This window comes from Spermophilus citellus (assembly GCF_964194105.1).
Source record: "Spermophilus citellus genome assembly, chromosome: 2".
Taxonomy (NCBI): Eukaryota; Metazoa; Chordata; class Mammalia; order Rodentia; family Sciuridae; genus Spermophilus; species Spermophilus citellus.
In genome coordinates, this window is record NC_138183.1 from 141,664,038 (window position 1) to 141,683,865 (window position 19,828).

At 35.3% G+C, this 19,828-nt stretch overlaps 2 protein-coding genes across 2 annotated transcripts in view; both read left to right on the top strand.

The window, feature by feature from the left end:
• Window positions 1-623: 623 nt before the first annotated feature.
• On the top strand, window positions 624-1,611 carry LOC308641615 (olfactory receptor 8G50-like; the record flags this gene model as incomplete). Its single annotated transcript, XM_081280271.1, has 1 exon — window positions 624-1,611. The coding sequence occupies exon 1, from the start codon at window positions 652-654 to the stop codon at window positions 1,609-1,611; it is 960 nt and encodes a 319-aa protein (XP_081136397.1). The 5' UTR covers window positions 624-651.
• A 14,115-nt stretch (window positions 1,612-15,726) lies between these two features.
• Window positions 15,727-19,828, top strand: part of LOC308641616 (uncharacterized protein) — a gene marked incomplete at both ends in the record, with an annotated part of 43,942 nt that continues 39,840 nt past the window's right edge. Inside the window, one exon of the mRNA XM_081280272.1 lies at window positions 15,727-16,646. Within this exon, the coding sequence (XP_081136398.1) occupies window positions 15,727-16,646 (920 nt within the window). The remainder of the gene's footprint in view (window positions 16,647-19,828) is intronic.

The window sequence follows — 19,828 nt, forward strand, 5'->3', positions numbered from 1 at the left end:
TGTTGGTCTTGTATTCTACCATTAAATTTAAGAATTTAATTACTTCTTAGGTTCCTTATGCTTTTCTATATGCAAACCTATGTCATTTACAAACAGAGATGGTGCCACATTTTCTTTCCAACCTGGATATCTTTAAATATTGTTGTCTCATCTGATTTTCCTAGCTAGATTCACTAAGATTGTGTTGAATAAAAGTACATGGAGTGAACATCTTGTTTTGTTAAGCATCTTAGGGGAAAGTCTTTCATTCTTTCATCATCAAGTGTAATTTTGATATTTTTTTTATATTACTGTTATTTTCTCATGAAAAAGAAAAACATTTTCTTATCAGAAGACTTGAGAGGATTATTAATAAGTCATAGAAAGTTTTGGAACATTAAAAGTTACCAGAAAAATTATTTGGATGGTTAGAGATTCATAATTCTAAAAGCCACTCTTAACAGCACAAAACACAAATAAAGTTCTATCTGATATTTGTTTACAAGTTACATATTACTGGGATCCCAAGGCCTTTGAATGATAACACAGACAAAGAACAAGTACAGAACTGAACTGAACAGACTTGTATTCTACCTCAAATTTCATTGTGTGGTTGATAAAAACCTATTCTTAAAATTTTCTTCTCTTCCTGCTTAGAATTCTCAGAAGAAAATGGCAGAAGGAAATCATTCCCTTGTGACAGAGTTCATCCTGGCTGGATTAACAGACAAACCAGAGCTCCAGCTGCCCCTCTTCCTCCTCTTCCTAGGAGTCTATGTGTTCACAGTGGTGGGGAACCTGGGCATGATCACACTGATTGGGCTCAGCTCTCACCTGCACACCCCCATGTACTATCTCCTCAGCAGTCTCTCCTTCATTGACCTCTGCCAATCCACTGTGATCACCCCCAAAATGCTGGTGAACTTTGTGACAGAGAAAAACACCATCTCCTATGCTGAATGCATGACTCAGCTCTACTTCTTCATTGTTTTTGCAATTGCAGAGTGTCACATGTTGGCTGCAATGGCATATGACCGCTATGTTGCCATCTGTAATCCCTTGCTGTACAATGTTACCATGTCTAATCAAGTGTGTTTCTGGTTGTTATTTGGGGTGTATAGCATGAGCTTGATTGGTTCCACAGCCCACACAGCCTGCATGCTAAGAGTGCTCTTCTGTAAGACCATAATAAACCATTACCTCTGTGATCTTTTCCCACTATTGGAGCTCTCCTGCTCTAGTACATTTATAAATGAGGTAGTTGTTCTGTGCTTAAGTGCATTTAATATCTTTGCCCCAGCCCTGTCTATCTTTAGTTCCTATATCTTTATCATTGCAAGCATCCTGCATATACCCTCGACTGAGGGCAGAGCCAAAGCCTTCAGCACATGCAGCTCCCACATTTTGGCTGTTGCTCTTTTCTTTGGTTCTCTAGCATTTATATACCTGAAGCCATCATCTGTCAGCTCCCTGGACCAAGGGAAAGTATCATCTGTATTTTACACCATTATTGTGCCCATGTTGAACCCTCTAATCTATAGCCTGAGAAATAAAGATGTCAAAGTTGCTTTAAATAAGCTGTGTGACAGATATAGTTTCCTGTGGAAAAGAGTATTTTGCTTAGATAAATGACTATGAATCACATATGTTTGATAAGGAAACCATTGAGCAATATCTATCAGTGAATTATGAGATTATTACTGATACCTGATTGTTTGGAAGACAGGTGCCCAGACTGGACTAAATTCACAGGATCACTCACTGCACATCTCTGGGATGTGTCACAATTCACATTTCCTGAGTAAATTTTATCACTTCTAGGTAGTTTTAAAAATACTGCAAAAACTCATCATATTTGATTATGCCTTATATCCATGATACATGATTCTTTCTATACAGGATTTATTTATCTTAATTCAGAGAATAAATACATTTAGATTGTCTCCTTTGATATTATTGATTTTTTTCCTGATGTTTTAACCTACTATTTGTGTTTCTAAAACTGTTTTCTCAAAATACACAAATTTAACCATTTTTAATATATAGAATATGATCTTATCTTGTTACTATATATGTGAAACCACACTAGGAAATATGAAGGCTTATGATGGATGATACTTCCTATCCAGAAGAAAATATCACTGTAGAGGAAGAGATTGGGAATAATACACAAGACATTTTAACATGTATCTTTGCAATAATCCAAGCTTCATATTTTTGGGACTAGGCTCCCACCTCCCAACACTTCCATACTCATTTTCCCTCATCCCATAGAGGTCATGCCTCACCTCCTCATACAATATAATTTATGGTTTAGTTGTGTCATTCTTTTCCTATTGCACCCATATGGGGCATTTATTCATGCAGAAAAGTTAAAAATTGCAAAATTGTCTTTTTAAATAATAAGACCCACTTCCTATTCAAAGCTCACTCTTCATTATGGGAGAAAAATAGTTCTTGGAAGAAAGGAGGAAGTCTTTCTCCCAAAAATGTTCTTTCTTTCCCTTGTCCAATTAAGTTTCTATTGGAACTCTTGGTAACATCAAGGAGAAAATTTTGAATTAGTCCTCCTGGGTGATAATCCTCATTATTGGTAAGTCTCATGAGCTCTCTGTGACATTCAAGATTTGCTCAGTTCCCCAACTTTCTATTCCTGCTGATATTAATATCGGATGATTTTCTCCTCTCTCCCTAGAATATTTTCTCAGAATCATAGAGACCAGATATATCTATTTTAATTGAGGGTCACTTCAATATGTCACAGCATGGTTTTGTTCTGTCTTATGCTCCTAAGCTTCAAAGTCTTCAAAAATTTGCATTAAGGAGAAAAGCACAGACATATCCAAGTAACATCACATTCTTCTCTGTTTCTCTCTGAGATGCTGTGCCCAGTCAGAACACCTGGGACTACTGAGTCTTCTTTAACTCAACATAAGCATTGAACTTATTTAAGGTAAATTTTCAGAATCATCTGCCTCATTCCAGACGGAAAGAACACTGCTTGTTTTGTTGGCAGCTGGTCTTCCAATACATGACATGAACACTCCAATGCAGTACCATGTTTATCACTCTATAATGAGAAAGGAGACCATTCTCCATGTTGAAAATCAGAAGAAACTTCTTGATTTTCTACGTACTAACCCTTTCTTATTTTCATGCCCCAATTTATGATGCCACAAAAATATATTTATTTATGTATATCTATCCATATGTGGGTATATGTGTGAGATACTTGCATGTATACATGCTAATGTTTAACAAATATGTATATGTAGGTTTTCCATTAGTATTGTTTGGGTATATTATATAAGGTTTTATGTATGTAGTAGTAAATTACTAGTCTAAGCATTAAATGAATAACATTCAGAAAATGTTTTCATATTAATAAGTGATAGATATAAATAACTATCTATAAAATGTTAAGTTATTTTTCCAATCATTTATTTATATATTAAATATGTTCAAAGTTATTTAGCAAAATAGAAAGGTCCATACTGTCTCTAGTAATTTTGAGATCTTATAAAATATATGCTGTCAGAGATATTCCAAAATGGAAAGGGAGCTCTACTTCAGCTCTTCTTTTTTAAAAAAAGAGTGATTAAGTAATTTTAAGAATGAGACTGAAGATCTTGATTCTGTAGCTAGAAGATGGCAGAAGGGAGCTAGTCAGTAATTCTTGATTTCCTCACATTTTAGAAAGGACACAATCAAGAAAAAGTAGAATTGAGAGTTAGGTGACAAAATGAATGCTATAAGATTCAATACTTCTGGGGGTATAGCTCAGTTCGTAGAGTGCTTGCCTTGAATGAACAAGGCCCTGGGTTTAATACCCAGCACCAAAAAAAAAAAAAAAAAAATCCAATACTACAAATAATTCTGAAACCTGAAGAGACTTGGAGATTAGTTACTGAAGTAGAAAATAAGTGTAGGTTTTCCTAACCCAGAACCGGAACTAGGGTGGGGTAAGCAGAAAAATTTAAGCTCACTCATTTAAAAACATTCAAAAAGACAGGCAAAATTTTAAGTGTTACCAGACAGAAATGTTCCTGAAGCAATTTAAACAGCTTAAAACCAAATTGTGAAAAGAAAGTTGTGCTGGAAGCTCACAGCCATTTTGTGGAGACCCTTAATTCATGAGTTACCCTGTTAAATCAACACAGTATCTTCCCACATCCAGATTCATATTAAGCCAGAAGGAAGTCCTCTGCAGTGGGACATATTAAGAATCTGGCTAGAAAGAACTACTGGAGGAAGCACTCCTAACTGAAAATTACTAAAACTCCCCCCACCCCCTCACCATGAAAAAGGGGATTAGGTGGAGCAGAGCTGTGTGAGGAAGTATGCCTAACCCAGAACTCTGCTCAGCCTCCTTGTGACAAAGATCTCTGCAGAGCTGCCACAGGACCCAGGCAGAAACAAGCAGGAAGACAGTCTTGACCCCAGAGAAGAAAGTGTATCCAACAGGACCACCAGCCCTGATCTCTCACAATACAGGGAGGCACCAGGGGAAGTCTAGGGACTGTCCATTTGATCATGGGTCCTGTACCAGAAGGAAGCTGCCTGAATATCCAGTGACATAGAGATCCTATTTCCACATGGTGGCAGCCATTGGCAGAAGGCCGCTAGAAGATATTGCATGGTACCCCAGAAAACATAAGTAGAAGGCACTTGCAACCTTATTCAGAGAGAGGCCAGTTATGGTAGAAAATTGCCACCTGTCTCCAAGTCTGAAACCTGTCTACAAGTGGCAAGTAAAAGGTCATTGTCTGGACACTGGCTGGACTTCACATCAGTCACCATCAATAGAAGGAATCTGACTTCCATTCATAACCTGGGGCAGTAGAAATTAGAATCCAGGTTAACCACCTGAGTCCCTTTACTACAGTACCCCCAGAGAACTGCATCTGCCAGGGTAATGCTTCTCCACCATGGAACATCTGCAGAAAATCCACAACCAGAGGACCTGTGTTTTTAGATTGCTACCAAATACTGTGCCACCTTGGAAAGAGTCATACAGAGAGAAATAGGTATACAGTGATGCACAGCAATAAAAGATACACTCCAGAGCCTGCTTCCTGAACTCCTGCACACAATAGAAACAACCAAGACACAATACTGCACCCTCTAAGCAGTCAGCCGCGGATGAGCTAACAAAGAAGAACCAACTGATGGGAGGTCCAAAGCAACTAGGGAAGGGGCTCCTGTACCCCAGAAACTCTGGAGGCATCCACAGACAAAAAAAGGATGGATAACTGCTAAATGTCTAAAACTCAATGGAATCCAAAGAAGATTCAACAAGAACTTCCTTTGTTTTGCATGGTTTACTATAAATAACTCTAATGTCAACTTTGATCATATAAATCACTCTTTAACTTGATTGAAAGTTGTTACCGTAATAGCTTACATTGTACCTTCAACCCATTTTAATTTGCTTCTCCTAAGGGTTTAAAGCATTAACTGCAATCAATCTTTCTATATTTGTTTCCATTGCTCTAGTTTATAATTACTCCTCTTACCCCCTATTTGTCTTCTTACACATTCACCATTTCCTCAAATACCCACCATCCATCTCTCCTTTCTATCTCATTATGTATTTTTCTTCCCTTTCTTTTTCCCAATATTTTTTGCCCAATATTTATTCTTCCCCTCTTGTATCCCTAATTTAATATTATAGCAATTTTATTTAATTTAATAACTAATATTTTTACCTATTCCAGAACTCAAATTTTATACCTGGATTTGAGAAACTGTGGAGAACAACATCAAGAAGGTTTTTGTTTCTCATAAGGCTGAATAATACAAGGCATGGCTTTGAAGTGATTGTAGTAAATAGGGCTCAGTACCTTATCTCAAGGTGGTGATGATAGAGGCAGAGATCATACACTGAGTTAAAATATCATTATCTGGGTATTCACCCAACACAGGGTTCTTAAGAAAGAGGAGCTCATAAAGTAGTATCTTGCTTAAAAGAAGTGATAACTATCACAATGGATGAGTAGTCTTACAAACAATATGAAAAAGCCAGGGGACCAACCACCAACATCCCATAATGCATCAACAACTGACTCCATAAACACCATAGTGAATGAAAAGTCAGAGAAGGAGTGTATATATAAAGAAAATGTAAACAGTGGAATTAGAGGGGAAAATACAGGAAGTGAAAGATCCCTTCAATAAAAAGAGATTCTGAAAAAGAACCAAATGGAAATTCTAGAAATGTATAATGATTTTATAAATATTTGGTTTCAACTAACTATATTTATTTATAACTCAATAAACTAATTAAGAATTCAATGGAAAGCATTACTAATAGATTATCCCACTTTAAAGATAAATTTTCAGGCCTTAAAGACAAAGTATATAATCTGCATTATAAGACATACTCAATGAAATATTTCATGAAGAATAAAAGGAAAAAAGTGAAAAGCAGCTTAGGGAAGAATTACACTAAAATAATAGTCAATCAAAGAAGAATCAAGTCTGATTTAAACATTAGAAGTGCTTCAAAAAAACATGAAATAAAGAGTCTCTCTCCATAATAACATTGAATGTAAATGATTTTAACTCTTCAATCAAAAAATGTAGGTTGGTAGGTGGACTGGAAAAGAAAAGTACCCAACAATTTTCTATTTGCAAGAGACTCACCTGATAGGCAAAGACATCCACAGACTGAAGATGAAATGATGGAAAAAGATATACCATGCAAATGATACTCGTAAACACACAGGGATAGCTATTCTCACAGCAGAAAAAAAAAAGGATTTTGACCCAAAATTGATCAGAAGAGACAAAGAAAGTCACTTCCTACTGTTTAAGGGAATCACACAACAATAAGATATAATGATTCTAAACATTGATGTTCCAAACAATGGTGTGTCTATATACATAAAACAAATCCTCTCAACATTAAGTATCAAATAGACCACAATACACTAATACTGAGAGATTTACCACACTTGTCTTACCACTAGATAGATAATCCATACATTAACTAAATATTCTACAGAACTAAAAGATACAATTAATAATATGAAGCTAACAGATATCTATAGAATATTTATTTCATCCATCAATGACTGAATTTACTTTCTTCTCAGCAATACATAGAAAATTATATAAAGTAGACAGTATTTTAAGTCTCAAAGTGAATTCTAGGAAATAAAAAAAAACACTTAAATTTTATTAGATCATAACTAAATGAAATTGGAAATAGATTTTAAGATGAAAAAGTAACCACTCTAACACCTGGAGAATAAATAATATGCTTTTGAATGATGAATGCCGAGCAGAAGAAATCAGGAGAGATTTTTTTTCCTAAGAATTCAAAAAAATTCTTAGAAGTAAATGAGAAAATTCATACAATATATCAAAATCTTTGGGACAGTATGAAGGCATTTTTAAGAGGAAAGTTTATGCATTGAGTTCATACATTAAAAGAATAGAAAGATAGCAAATAAATAATCTACCACTACAACTCAAGACCTATAAAAACAATAACAAACAAACATCAATAATTAGAAGATAAGAAATAATGCAAATGAGCTCCAAAAAATCAGTGAAATTGAGAATAGAATAAATAAATAAGATAAATGAAACCAAGAGTTGTTTTTTGAAAGGATAAACAAAATTGATAAACTTTTAGTCAAACTAACCAAAATAAAGAGATGAAATACTCAAATTAACAAAACTAGAGATTAAAAATAAAATATCACTACAGACACTACTGAAATCCAGAATACCATCATAAAGTATTTTGAAAATTTATAATCCAATAAGCTAGAAATTTTTGAAGGTATTGACAAATTCATGGACAGATAGGACCTGGCCTATCTGTAGGAATTTTTATATAGTATGAGTACATAAAAATCTTGAGTGAATCAATATCAAGTAATGAAACTGAAGCAGCTATCAAAAGCCTTCCAACAAACGAAAGTCCAGAACTGGACCATTTCTCAACTGAGTTCTACCAGCCCTTCAGAAGAAATAATACCAGTTCTCCTCAAATAATTCATGAAACAGAAAAGAAGGGAGCACTGCCAAACTCATTCTATGAAACCACTATAACCCTGATACCAAAACCAGACAAAGGCTTATCAAGGAAAGAATGCTTTGGACCAATATCCTTGATGAACATAAATGCAAAAATTCTTAATAATTTATTGGTAAAACACATACCAAAACACATTAAAAAAAGTGCATCATGATCAAGTGGGTTTTATCCCAGGAATGCAAGATTGGTTCTACATATTAAAATCAATAAATGTAATTCATCACATAAGAAGAGTTAAGGGCAAGAATCATATAATCATCTCAACAGACAAAGAAAAAGCATTTGACAAAGTGTAGCACACATTCCTGTTTCAACCACTGGAAAATTTAAAGTTAAAAGGAACTTACATCAACATTGTAAAGGTTATATATGACAAACCCAAGGCCCACATTATACTGAACAGAGAAAAACTGAAAGTAGTTCCTCTAAAAACAGGAACAAGACAAGAATACCTACTTTCCACACTCCTATTCCACATAGTTCTTGAAATTGTAGCCATAGTAAATAGGCAAGGAAAGGAAAGGAAAATAAAGGGATTAAAATTGGAAAAAGAAGAGCTCAAATTATCAGTTTGCTAATGACATGATCCTATATTTACAAGACCCAAAAATCTCAACCCAGAAGACTTCTAGAAATGGTAAATAAATTCATGATTTCATCTCACTACTCAGCTGTACGACCAGCATGCCAGCTTCATACTAGAGGTTCTAAGCATAGAAGTTAACTAGTGAGATCAAAATAAACACACATAAACTCAATTTACCTTTTTCTTTGACCAGGTCTGAGACGGCTCCCTCTCTGGCTCCTGCCTCAAGCCTCCCGGTGGGGCAGCGAGGTTTACACAAGACTAGCAGGAGAGAGAGAGAGAGAGCACGCCAGAGAATGGCCTTTTATTGGGGAACAAGAAATTCAGGGGGAAATTCCATCCAATGAAGGTCGAGGGGGACAGCATTCCGAGGTTAGGGTCAGTGATTGGTCTCAGGGTCAATGGTTAGTCACACCCCCACACGGATGGGCTCTCGCACCTAGAAAGGGTGGGGATTAGTTCTGACACAGTTTAGCCGGATCGCCTCACACCCAGTCAGGGAGGTGCCCCATCACGTGCCAGAATGGCTTCCCACACACTATAGTTGGAATGACAATTATTAAGGATACAAATAATAATAAATATTGACCAGGATGTGGGACAAAAGTTTCACTCATACATTGTTGATGGGATTGCAAATTGATGAAACCACTCTGGAAATCATTATGGAAATTTCTCCAAAAACTGGGAAAGTAACCACCATATGATCCAACTCTCCTAATTCTCAGTGTATTTTCAAAATACTTCAAATCAGCATACTGCAGTGATGCTGCCACATCAATGTTTATAATATCATAACTCATAATATTCAAGCTATAGAAACAATGTAGGTGCCCTTCAACAGATGAATGGATATAGAAAATATGGTATATTAGTACTCAGCCATAAAGAAGAATGAATTATGTCATTTGCCAGTAAATGGATTGAACTGAACACTATCGTGCTAAGTGAAATAAGTTACTCCCCAAAATCAGAGGTCAAATTTTTTCTCTGGAATCTGTAAGCTGATTCAAAATAAGGAGCAGGGAAGAAAGAGAAAGGGAGATATGGAGGGAGGGAGGAAGGGAGGAAAAAGGGATAGGGAATTTTATTGAAATAGGGGTAGAGTAGAAGAAGTGGATTCACAGAAAGGATAGAGGGACTAGAAAAAAAGAACAGGAGAATGAATTTGACCAAACTTTTGAATATGCATACATGAATATAGCATACCAAATTCCAACACCAAGTAATCAAGTAGAGTAGAGGGAGGGGAGCAGGGAGAAGGGTGGAGGAGGGAACTGTTGGGGACTGAATTAGAGCAAATTATATCCCATGCTTTTATGATTATGTCAAAATTTATCCTAATGTTTTACATCAGTAAAAAATCAATAAAAGAGTGAGACCTATTAAAAAGAAGGAAAGACACAAACATATAGAACTTATTAAATACAATTTCAGGAGAAAGTATGTAATCCAAAGTTTTAATACCTGGAAAGAATGTATGATGCATATTCTATTCCTAGGTACTGGATAAACTTGGATAATGTTCTCAGACATAGTTTTTTTTTCATTTCTTTAATATAAACATTATTCATTTAAAAGAAAATAGTTCTGCATTTTACCCTTAACATGTTTAAGGTTCATTAGGATATCAAAGGAGTACACTTTAGGCAGAATTATATTTTTTGGCCTTTTCTACTACTTATAATTAGGTATGAATTTCTCTCTCTCTCTCTCTCTCTCTCTCTCTCTCTCTCTCTCTCTCTCTTCACTCTGACTTAACTATCAGTTGAGTCAGGCATGGTTCTGTGGTTCCTCACAGATAGAATCATTTTACTTTGTTGTTATACTATTCTATATACAGCATCCATCCCATCTGTTGTCTCTCATAATGTCTATTGATCCCTCCTTCATCTCTACCACCTGACCATCAGACAGAAATATATGGAAGGTGAAGGAAATGTCCCCAAATTGAAGGACACTGATTGGAAATGATAGACCTCACCTCCAACTATATCCCTTTCATAAGGACTTACTCACACAGACAAATCCAACTGAAAGAGGGGATGAGTAATATTTTGCCTATCTAGATGGCTGTCGGTTGAGCTAAGACTCAGGACATTTATTATTGAGGAACATGGAAAATGAATGTTAGGAATGACTAAAGGCTTTTCCAGCACTTTTGATAAGTATATTACAGTGTAAATAACTTAATTTTGTTCTCTCTAGAATTTAACATTTGAGTTTTAGCAGTATATCTATAAAGAGTTATGAGAGTAAATGTGATTAAAATAAAATGTGTAATACATACATAACATATAATAATTTGGGGGCTGGGGATGTGGCTCAAGCGGTAGCGCGCTCGCCTGGCATGCGTGCGGCCGGGGTTCGATCCTCAGCACCACATACCAACAAAGATGTTGTGTCCGCCGAGAACTAAAAAGTAAATATTAAAAATTCTCTCTCTCTCTCTCTCTCTCTCTCTCTCTCTCTCTCTCTCTCTCTTCTCTCTCTCCTCTCTCACTCTCTCTTTAAAAAAAAACATATAATAATTTTGTAACTATTAGAAAGGTGTATGTTGTGCTGAGTAGAGTAGTACTAATAATATCTCAATAACTTTGAGTTCATTCTGATGACCTTACTTACTCTCACAACTTGCCTATCCTGAAGTTGCTTCCTGACTCCATCTTGTCTTTCCAAATTTACGTGTCATTCCATGACTAACACGAGTGTTTAATACTCATGCATTTCTCACCAGTCTAGGTTATAATCAGGCAAAGCTCTGGTTCATCACACTTATTATAATGGTGCTGTGTGTGGTACTCTTCACTATTAATGGATGCTTGTGGATAACATACTTTTAAAAATTGTCAAATTGCCAAGATTTTGTCTTGCTCCACATACTATTTCTAGTTCTAAAGTTTTATCATTATCAATGAGCAATGTTTACTATAGGGTTTATCAATTTTTCTAAGTTGTTAACTTTGGAAATTTAATGAATACATTTTAGCAATTTGCAAAAATACTTTTCAAAACCAGGTCAAAACTCCTTATCTAACAATAATTTAGAGTATTCTACAGTAAATTTAATAAAATTTCTTTTGATTTTTATTTCAAAAACTACATATTATTTATTGAATAGTGAGTAAAATGTTAAATGTGACTTTACTTTGAATCAAATAGGTTAGTATGAACATAATTTCTGTAATATACTTTTTCTAATTTTTTTTAGTTGTAGATGGACACAATATATTTATTTTTATGTGGTGCTAAGGAACAAACCCATCAGAGGCAGGCACTCTACCCCTGAGCTATAGCCCCAGCCCGATTATTTTATTTTAGTCAGATTTTTCACTGCTATGACCAAAAGACCTCACAAGAACAATTAGAGAAGGAAAAGTTTATTTGGGGGCTCAGAGATTCAAAGATATTAGTTCATAGACCGACTCCATTTCTGGGAGCTCCTGGCGGAGGAAAGCAGCTGGGAAGAGAGGGATTTCTGCACTGTAAGGACAAAATATATGCTCCAAAGGCATGCCCCCAGTGACCCACCTCCTCTAGTCACATGCTACCTCCCTGTAGTTAGCACCCAGTTAATCCCTACCAGTGGATTAAGACATCGATTAGGTAAGACTCTCATAACCCAATCTTTTCACCTCTAGGTTTTCATGCATTGTCTTACACATGAGCTTTTGGGGACTCTTCACATCTAAACCATAACACACGTATTTTCATTGTTATTTTTTTCATTTTGAAAATGAATAAAAATCATCTCCTTGTTAAGAACTCCTCATGAATCTTGGCAGTATTTGAAATATTTAAAATTATATTTTTTCAGATTAAGAGCATTCAGTCCACACATGAAAAGAACTCAAGAATTACTGGTAATGAATTTATCATAATGCTCTACTGCAGTTAGTGGCAGTCCAGGAACAAATATTCAAATCTTCCAAGTATTTGTGGTTTTCTTTGATTTTCTATTTTACTCTAGTAAAAAAAAAAAATCACTTCATACAATTCCTTTAATGTGTGTCAAATATTTTCTGAAATTTTTAAGTTTTAAATGTTATGGCATGAAACTCACTAGAGCTCTAACAGTATCTCTCATAAACTTGTGTTTAGGATTCACACCCATGTGACAATACTAAACATTTGAGAACTAATGTGAAAAAAAGAAAATTTAGAATTTTGGTTGATTTCCCGAGGGTAGACGCTTGTGGGATGAGATTCCAGTGGGAGGTTATTATAATTGTTCGTTCCTAATTAGATTCTTATTGTCTATACCCCCCCCCATATAAAATGATCATGTTAGCTATATTTTGCAAAGCGCCAAGTGGCTTTGGGTATCAGATTCAGAAAAGATCAGAATTAGTGACTCAAAGGATACCTCTCACATCATCAAAGTCACTTTTTCTCCAGAGAAGTGGAAAAGAAAAAATAAACAACATTGGACCCTCTGAGAAGAAGGAGGGGTATGTCTGAATCCCAGACCTTGACTTTTTAAAATCATAGACTCTTCTGATGCAGTCCCTCCATAGTGTTAATAGAGATGCACATGGCTGTTACCTGTCTCTCCCTGTCCTTAATATAAGAGCCATACCCTGTGGTGAACACAGGTTCCCTGATTAACTCCCTGCAGTCTAAAATCATGGAAAGCAGTTCTTTGTTTATTCATTTCTACTTAGGAAGTTGGAAGGCTTGGTTCATATACTTTGAACCTGTGCTCACTTACCACTATGTTTCTTTCCACAACCTTATTGATCAAACTTTTATTGAGATTTTTTTTACATACAAGGCACTGTGCTAGCATTATATTCAATTTACAATTTAGTGCAAATGGAAAGCTGGTAAATGACTTATAATAATTCATCAGAATTAAGCACATTCTACATGTAAAAATAAGGGACATTCAGGAGCACATAGAAATTGGTCTGATAAATGGGATTTTACCATTATAGATGTTAAATAACTACCTTAAGTATTAAAAAAGATGGAATACATTAAAGTTGATATGTAAAGAGAAAAACTAAAGGAATATTATAAAATAAAATTATAAGACTAACAAACATTCTTTTTTAGAATAGCCACATTATAATGTTTGTTGGGACATAAAAGAAGAAAACTTTTGCTACCAGATGTACCAATCTCTGAATGACTTTAATATTAGTTTGAATGTTAATTGAAACAATAGGAAATATTGACAATGTAAGTTTAATATTCAGCAAAAAATTTGTAAATCCTTGTATTATTGTGTGTTTTTATGGAGGAAAGAGCAAAAACTTTTCTAAAGAAAAATAAAAAACAAAAATTCTCCAGCTCTTATTATGGAAATGAAAATGTTGACTGATGAAAGCCATTTCAGAGACAAACTGAGTGGTTTACAGTGCAAATAACATTGTCTTTAATTAAGTTCTTATTGGGATTTGGGAACTAGGCATTGTTTACTTCAATTTTCATGTGAGGTAGATGCAAGTATTTATATTTTTTCAGAGGCATAGTTAGTGGGAGTGATTTTCCTAAGTTCTCACAGAAAATACAGGTTTGAGATGAAATTTGAAGTCAGATTGTCTACCTAATATCAGGACACATTAGAATTATAAAATCATGAAATATTGGAATATACTTAAAGATTATTTAATATTCCCATTCATCACTTGCCATGTCCTTCAGCAACATCTCCAAAATGACTATACAATATGTTCTAACATTTCTGACTACAAGTAAATCAAGGTATGTTTGACTGTTACAATAGTCTTGGTTGTGAAACCATATATTTGATTCTACAGTTTCCAGCAATTAACTTTAACACACTCCTTTCAAAACATACACAATTAGTCCATCACCTCGTTTATATAGCAATGTGTTGAATATTTGGATGTATATATCACATTGCACATGTATTTTTACTATACTAGCTAATTAATCAAATTATTTTAGTCATCTTGAAATGACAAGATTTCTCTTTTATTTTCAGAAACTATCTCATTTTCCTTTATCCCATATAAAATGTTGTTCTCTAAACTGAAATCATTAATTCAATTGTTGCTGAAATGTTAAGAATCTTTTTCCCATATCTACTTGACTTCTTCTCAAATGAAAACTAAAGATATATTTGCTTTTTGAAAAACCATATAACATCATTGGCCATTATTGAAGTTGGACTAAAATTTCAATTGTTATCAATTTATGCTCACTGATTACATAGCCTCCACCTTTATATTCTACAGACAAAACATACAAAATACATGATTATAAAAAGTGATCAATTAGAATACAGCTGGTATTTGTCTTCCTAATCCCTTCTTACATTTTGGAAATAGTGAGTAGTTTTCTAACCTCCACCAGTTCAACCATGAAGAGCAATTGAGATAGACCAGTTATAGCCTATGGCTTCTCTGACCAGAGTGGAGCAATCCATGAGATAAATAGTTATCATCATGATTGTCCCCAGAAAACATGCAAATCATAACAGGTGGGGATGCATCCTCACTCTTGGAACTGCTACTGAGACAAAGGATGCTAGCTGCCAAGAAATTATGTGGTGTAGCAGAAATGGGTAAAGAAAATTGAAGCACAGAGAAGTGGTTTTTAGATATAAACACACAGTATGGATAGTTATCCAGTTTTAAGTTATTTTGAGTTGGAATTCTAGTAAGAAAAATAGCCAATAAAACTACTAAGTATATATATATATATATATATATATATATTAAAAAATCATAGAAAGCATTTGCTATTTTTCCTTATTATAAGTCAAATGGAAATCTGATCTTTGTGCCACTTGATACATCTGACATTAATATAGTATATAGAATATGAAACAGAAAAACAGAGTTCTCAAAAACCACCTTCCTTCAAACAGGTAAAATTTTTAAAAAATGGTGCTCTTTTGAAAACTTACAAACTACCTTAATTTTAAAGTCTTTCACATCAGTAATTCCTCTTTTGATCAAGCAGAAGCACTGTATAACTCAAAGAAACAGAAGCAAAAGATATTCTTGCATTACATTACCTCTAGTAATGGCTAAAATAATAACACCATAGAATACCCCCAACACTCACACACATGCACACACACATAGATCAACAGGAAAGTTCACTAGTTTTCTCTTTTTGAAAATTTAATAGGATAATGGAGAATGGAAATCATTCCACAGTGACAGAGTTCATCCTGGCTGGATTAACAGACAACCCAGAGCTCCAGCTGCCCCTCTTCCTCCTCTTCCTGGGAATCTATGTGCTCACAGTCATGGGGAACCTGGGCATGATCACTCTAATTGCACTCAGCTCTCACCTGCACACACCCATGTATTATTTTCTCAGTAATCTGTCCTTCATTGATATGTGTCATTCCACTGTCATAACTCCCAAAATGCTGGCGAACTTTGTGATGAAAAAGAACACCATCTCCTACCCTGAATGCATGACTCAGCTCTACTTCTTCTCTGTTTTTGCCATCTCAGAGTGTCACATGTTGGCTGCAATGGCATATGACCATTATGTTGCCATCTGTAGTCCCTTGCTCTACAGTGTCATCATGTCTCATCACCTCTGCTTCTGGCTCACAGCCAGAGTTTACATTTTGGGTATCATTGGGTCTACAATTCACACAGTCTTCATGTTGAGACTTCTCTTATGCAAGACTAACGTGATTAATCATTATTTCTGTGATCTCTTTCCACTGTTGGAGCTATCCTGCTCCAGCATCTACATCAATGAACTATTGGTTCTTTTCTTAAGTGCCTTTAACATTTTGACTCCTACCTTAACCATCCTTGGCTCCTACATCTTCATCATAGCCAGCATCCTGTGCATTCGCTCCACTGAGGGCAGAGCCATAGCCTTCAGCACCTGCAGCTCCCACATGTCTGCTGTTGCTCTCTTCTTTGGATCTGCTGCATTCATGTACCTTCAGCCATCAGCAGTCAGCTCAATGGAACAAGGAAAAGTGTCCTCTGTGTTTTATACAACTGTTGTGCCCATGCTGAACCCCCTGATCTATAGCTTGAGGAATAAGGATGTCAAATCAGCCCTGAAGAAAATGCTGGATAGGTGAGCATGTTCATGAATAAAATCACGGTGTTATTATCTTATAGAAATAGGTCTTCAGTTTGCCTAGCCTGTAATTCAGTAGGTTTATTTTTAAAGCTTTGAAATATTAGTCATGCTTTCCTATGTAACATATCTCCCAAATTACCCTCTATTCCTCTGTCTTTAGACATATATTGTATTAAGTCTATGTGAAGAAATACAAAGGATAAGATCAAAAGATACTTGAGGCTTCAAAGGGATGTGGCTTTATATTTTAATAATAGTAGAGTAGTGATGATGGTGGTGGTGGAGATAGTGATAACATATGCTATTGAAATTTTGTTAAATATCAAAAACTGTGCCTATAATTTTAAATGGATCACTTCATTGAATATTTACTGTAATCCTTCAGAGAAATGCTTATTTATTAATTTATTTTTTGGTACTAATGATTGAATCCAGGTGCATTTAACCACTGAGCCATATCCCCAGCCCTTTTTATAGTTAATTTAGAGACAGGATCTTGCTACATTGCTTAGAGCCTTACTAAGTTGCTAAGGCTATCTTTTTACTTGTGATCCTCCTGACTCAGCTTCCATAGCTGCTAGGATTACAGATGTGCACCACTGCACCTAGCAACAATTCCCCTTTTCAACAAGAAATAAATTGAAGCTCATTATTTGACTGAATACCCTGGGTCTCAAATAGAAAATAATTGCGCTTAGAGAGCTTGTTCCCAGACTTATGATGTTACTCAAAATGATACTTGGTCTACTTAACTAACTGTGGGTCTAGAGCCTTTTAAGAATTCCTTTCTACATATCAAACATCCCCCATTTCTCTATATCACTGTTTCTGTCTTCCAGATAATTTCCATGATATTTTCACCTAATATAATGAAAATAATAAAAAATACTTTGAGCCCATACTGATGAAAGAAAAATAGAACAAAATTATGAGTGCTCTGTTGCCATCTCTAGACCCTTGTTTACAATTTCATCATATCTCATTAGAACTCCTTTTCCCTGATTTTAGGGGTATTTAGTATATGTGTGGTTTATTAGCTTAAAGTCTGTATGATTAGGGTTAATTTTTTCAAGTTTGATGTCATCAACCATTATTTCTGTACTTCATTATTTCTCCTTAATTCTCTCCCAATTTAATACCTGTGTCAACAAATGGCTGATTCTATGTTTTGGTTCACTTAACATCATTGTCCAAATCCTAACCATCCTTGGCTGAATATCTTCATCATTGCCAGCATCCTCCTTTATTGGTCCACTAGGGCAGGTCCAAAGCCTGTACGTCCTGCAGCTCTCACATGCTGGTGCCTGTAGTCTTTGTGAATCTGCATCTATCGTTGTTTATTTCTATGAATCAAGGAAATGGATATTATGTGCTTTATGCTATTATTTTTCCCATGATGAACCCCCTTCATTCTACAGCTTGAGGAATGAAGATGTTAAAATTGCATGAAAAGAACAAAAAATCTTTATTATGAACAGAAGTAACAGAAAGGTGATTTATTTACCCTGTCACTATATTTTTTGAGTGAATCTATTTCATCTTAGTGTACCTATCAACATTTTGGTGGGATTTTACTGCCATTTTTTTCTACTCTCATGACCTTTTTATGCCATTTTCCATGTGAGCTTTTATCTTACAAGTATTACTAAGGCACAGATTAGAAGAAATACTAAAAATGATATGGACAAATAAACCAATTAAAAGCAACCCAGTCACTTTACTTCTGTTCTTCTGTGCAGTTGTTTTAAATTCAGTTCAATTCTAAGACATAATAATAAAAATATCATCTTCCAACAGTGATTACAAATGTTTTCAATCTCTCCATATGAAAAATATAGCTATATGGCAGTTGTAATTACTAGTTTGTTCACAATTTTGGCCTGCCCTATGCCTCCATATATATAATTTGTTATTCATCATACTTTTTTCCTACTGAGACAACCTAATCAGAACTTTAAAGTTTGAGTTTCAGATATAAACATGCTGTGCTTGGGGCTGGGGATGTGGCTCAAGCGGTAGCGCGCTCGCCTGGCATGCGTGCGGCCCGGGTTCGATCCTCAGCACCACATACCAACAAAGATGTTGTGTCTGCCGAGAACTAAACAATAAATATTAAAAAAAAATTCTCTCTCTCTCTCTCTCTCTCTCTCTCTCTAAAAAAAAAAAAAAAAAAAAAACATGCTGTGCTTGTGTTATACGTCATACCCCTGTATTGCCTTTATTCTTCCACTGTGTGTGTGCCTTCTTATTGTCCAATTGTGCTTGATTTTATTCTCAGGAAGTTTCCTGTACATATAGTACATGATCACACTCTCAGAACCTGAAACAATCCAGTAGATTCAAAAAAAATTTCTTGTTTCTTCTTATGAAATATTTATAGGAAAACCATATAAACCATATATATTTACCATATCCATTGATTAATATCCATAAATGTCACACTAACAAAGTAGCCGTATATGTTTCACCTCTACTATATTAAATTTGGAAGAATTGTTCAAGGATACAAAAGGTGATGGTGGCATTTAGATCTATTGGAATATTTACTATAAATACCCCAGGATAATGAGTTAAAATTTGTACCAGAATCTGTCTTAGAAAAACGTAACTTTCAAGGCCATAGGGTTTTCAAGTTACTTCCTCAGGAAATTCATCTTTGAAAGTCAACTTTTGCCATGTTGTCCCTCTATGTTGTCTCAAAAAAAATGGCTGTGGTGTTTTAGATTGTACTGATTATGACAATCACATGATCATCTGAATGTTTGTTCTTTATATTTCCCTTTGTTTCAATGGATTTTAAGCACCAATGAGACAAGGATTCCTCTGCTTTCCCATGTCATGTTGTTTCAGACTGCCTCTCCTTTGAACAGCCATGAGGCATGGTTTTATTACTGTGATATCTGAGACCCAGCTTGCATTGAGGTTGTTTCACTTCAAATCCACAACATGAGATTTTCACTTTCACTCTGGAAATTTCTCCACACTCCTCGTGTCCACTTGGTCTTTGTACAAGTCAGCCCATGGAATTCTTGCCCTTGTGGTTTTCCCTACCCTACAGACTGGAGACTGTGTAAGAACAGTGCATCTTCCTGTCCCTCTGGGAAGCCATCTTGGAAAATGGCACCTGGGCTCTCAGGAGGAGGGGGCTTAATTGAATCCCCCTGGCCCATACCAGC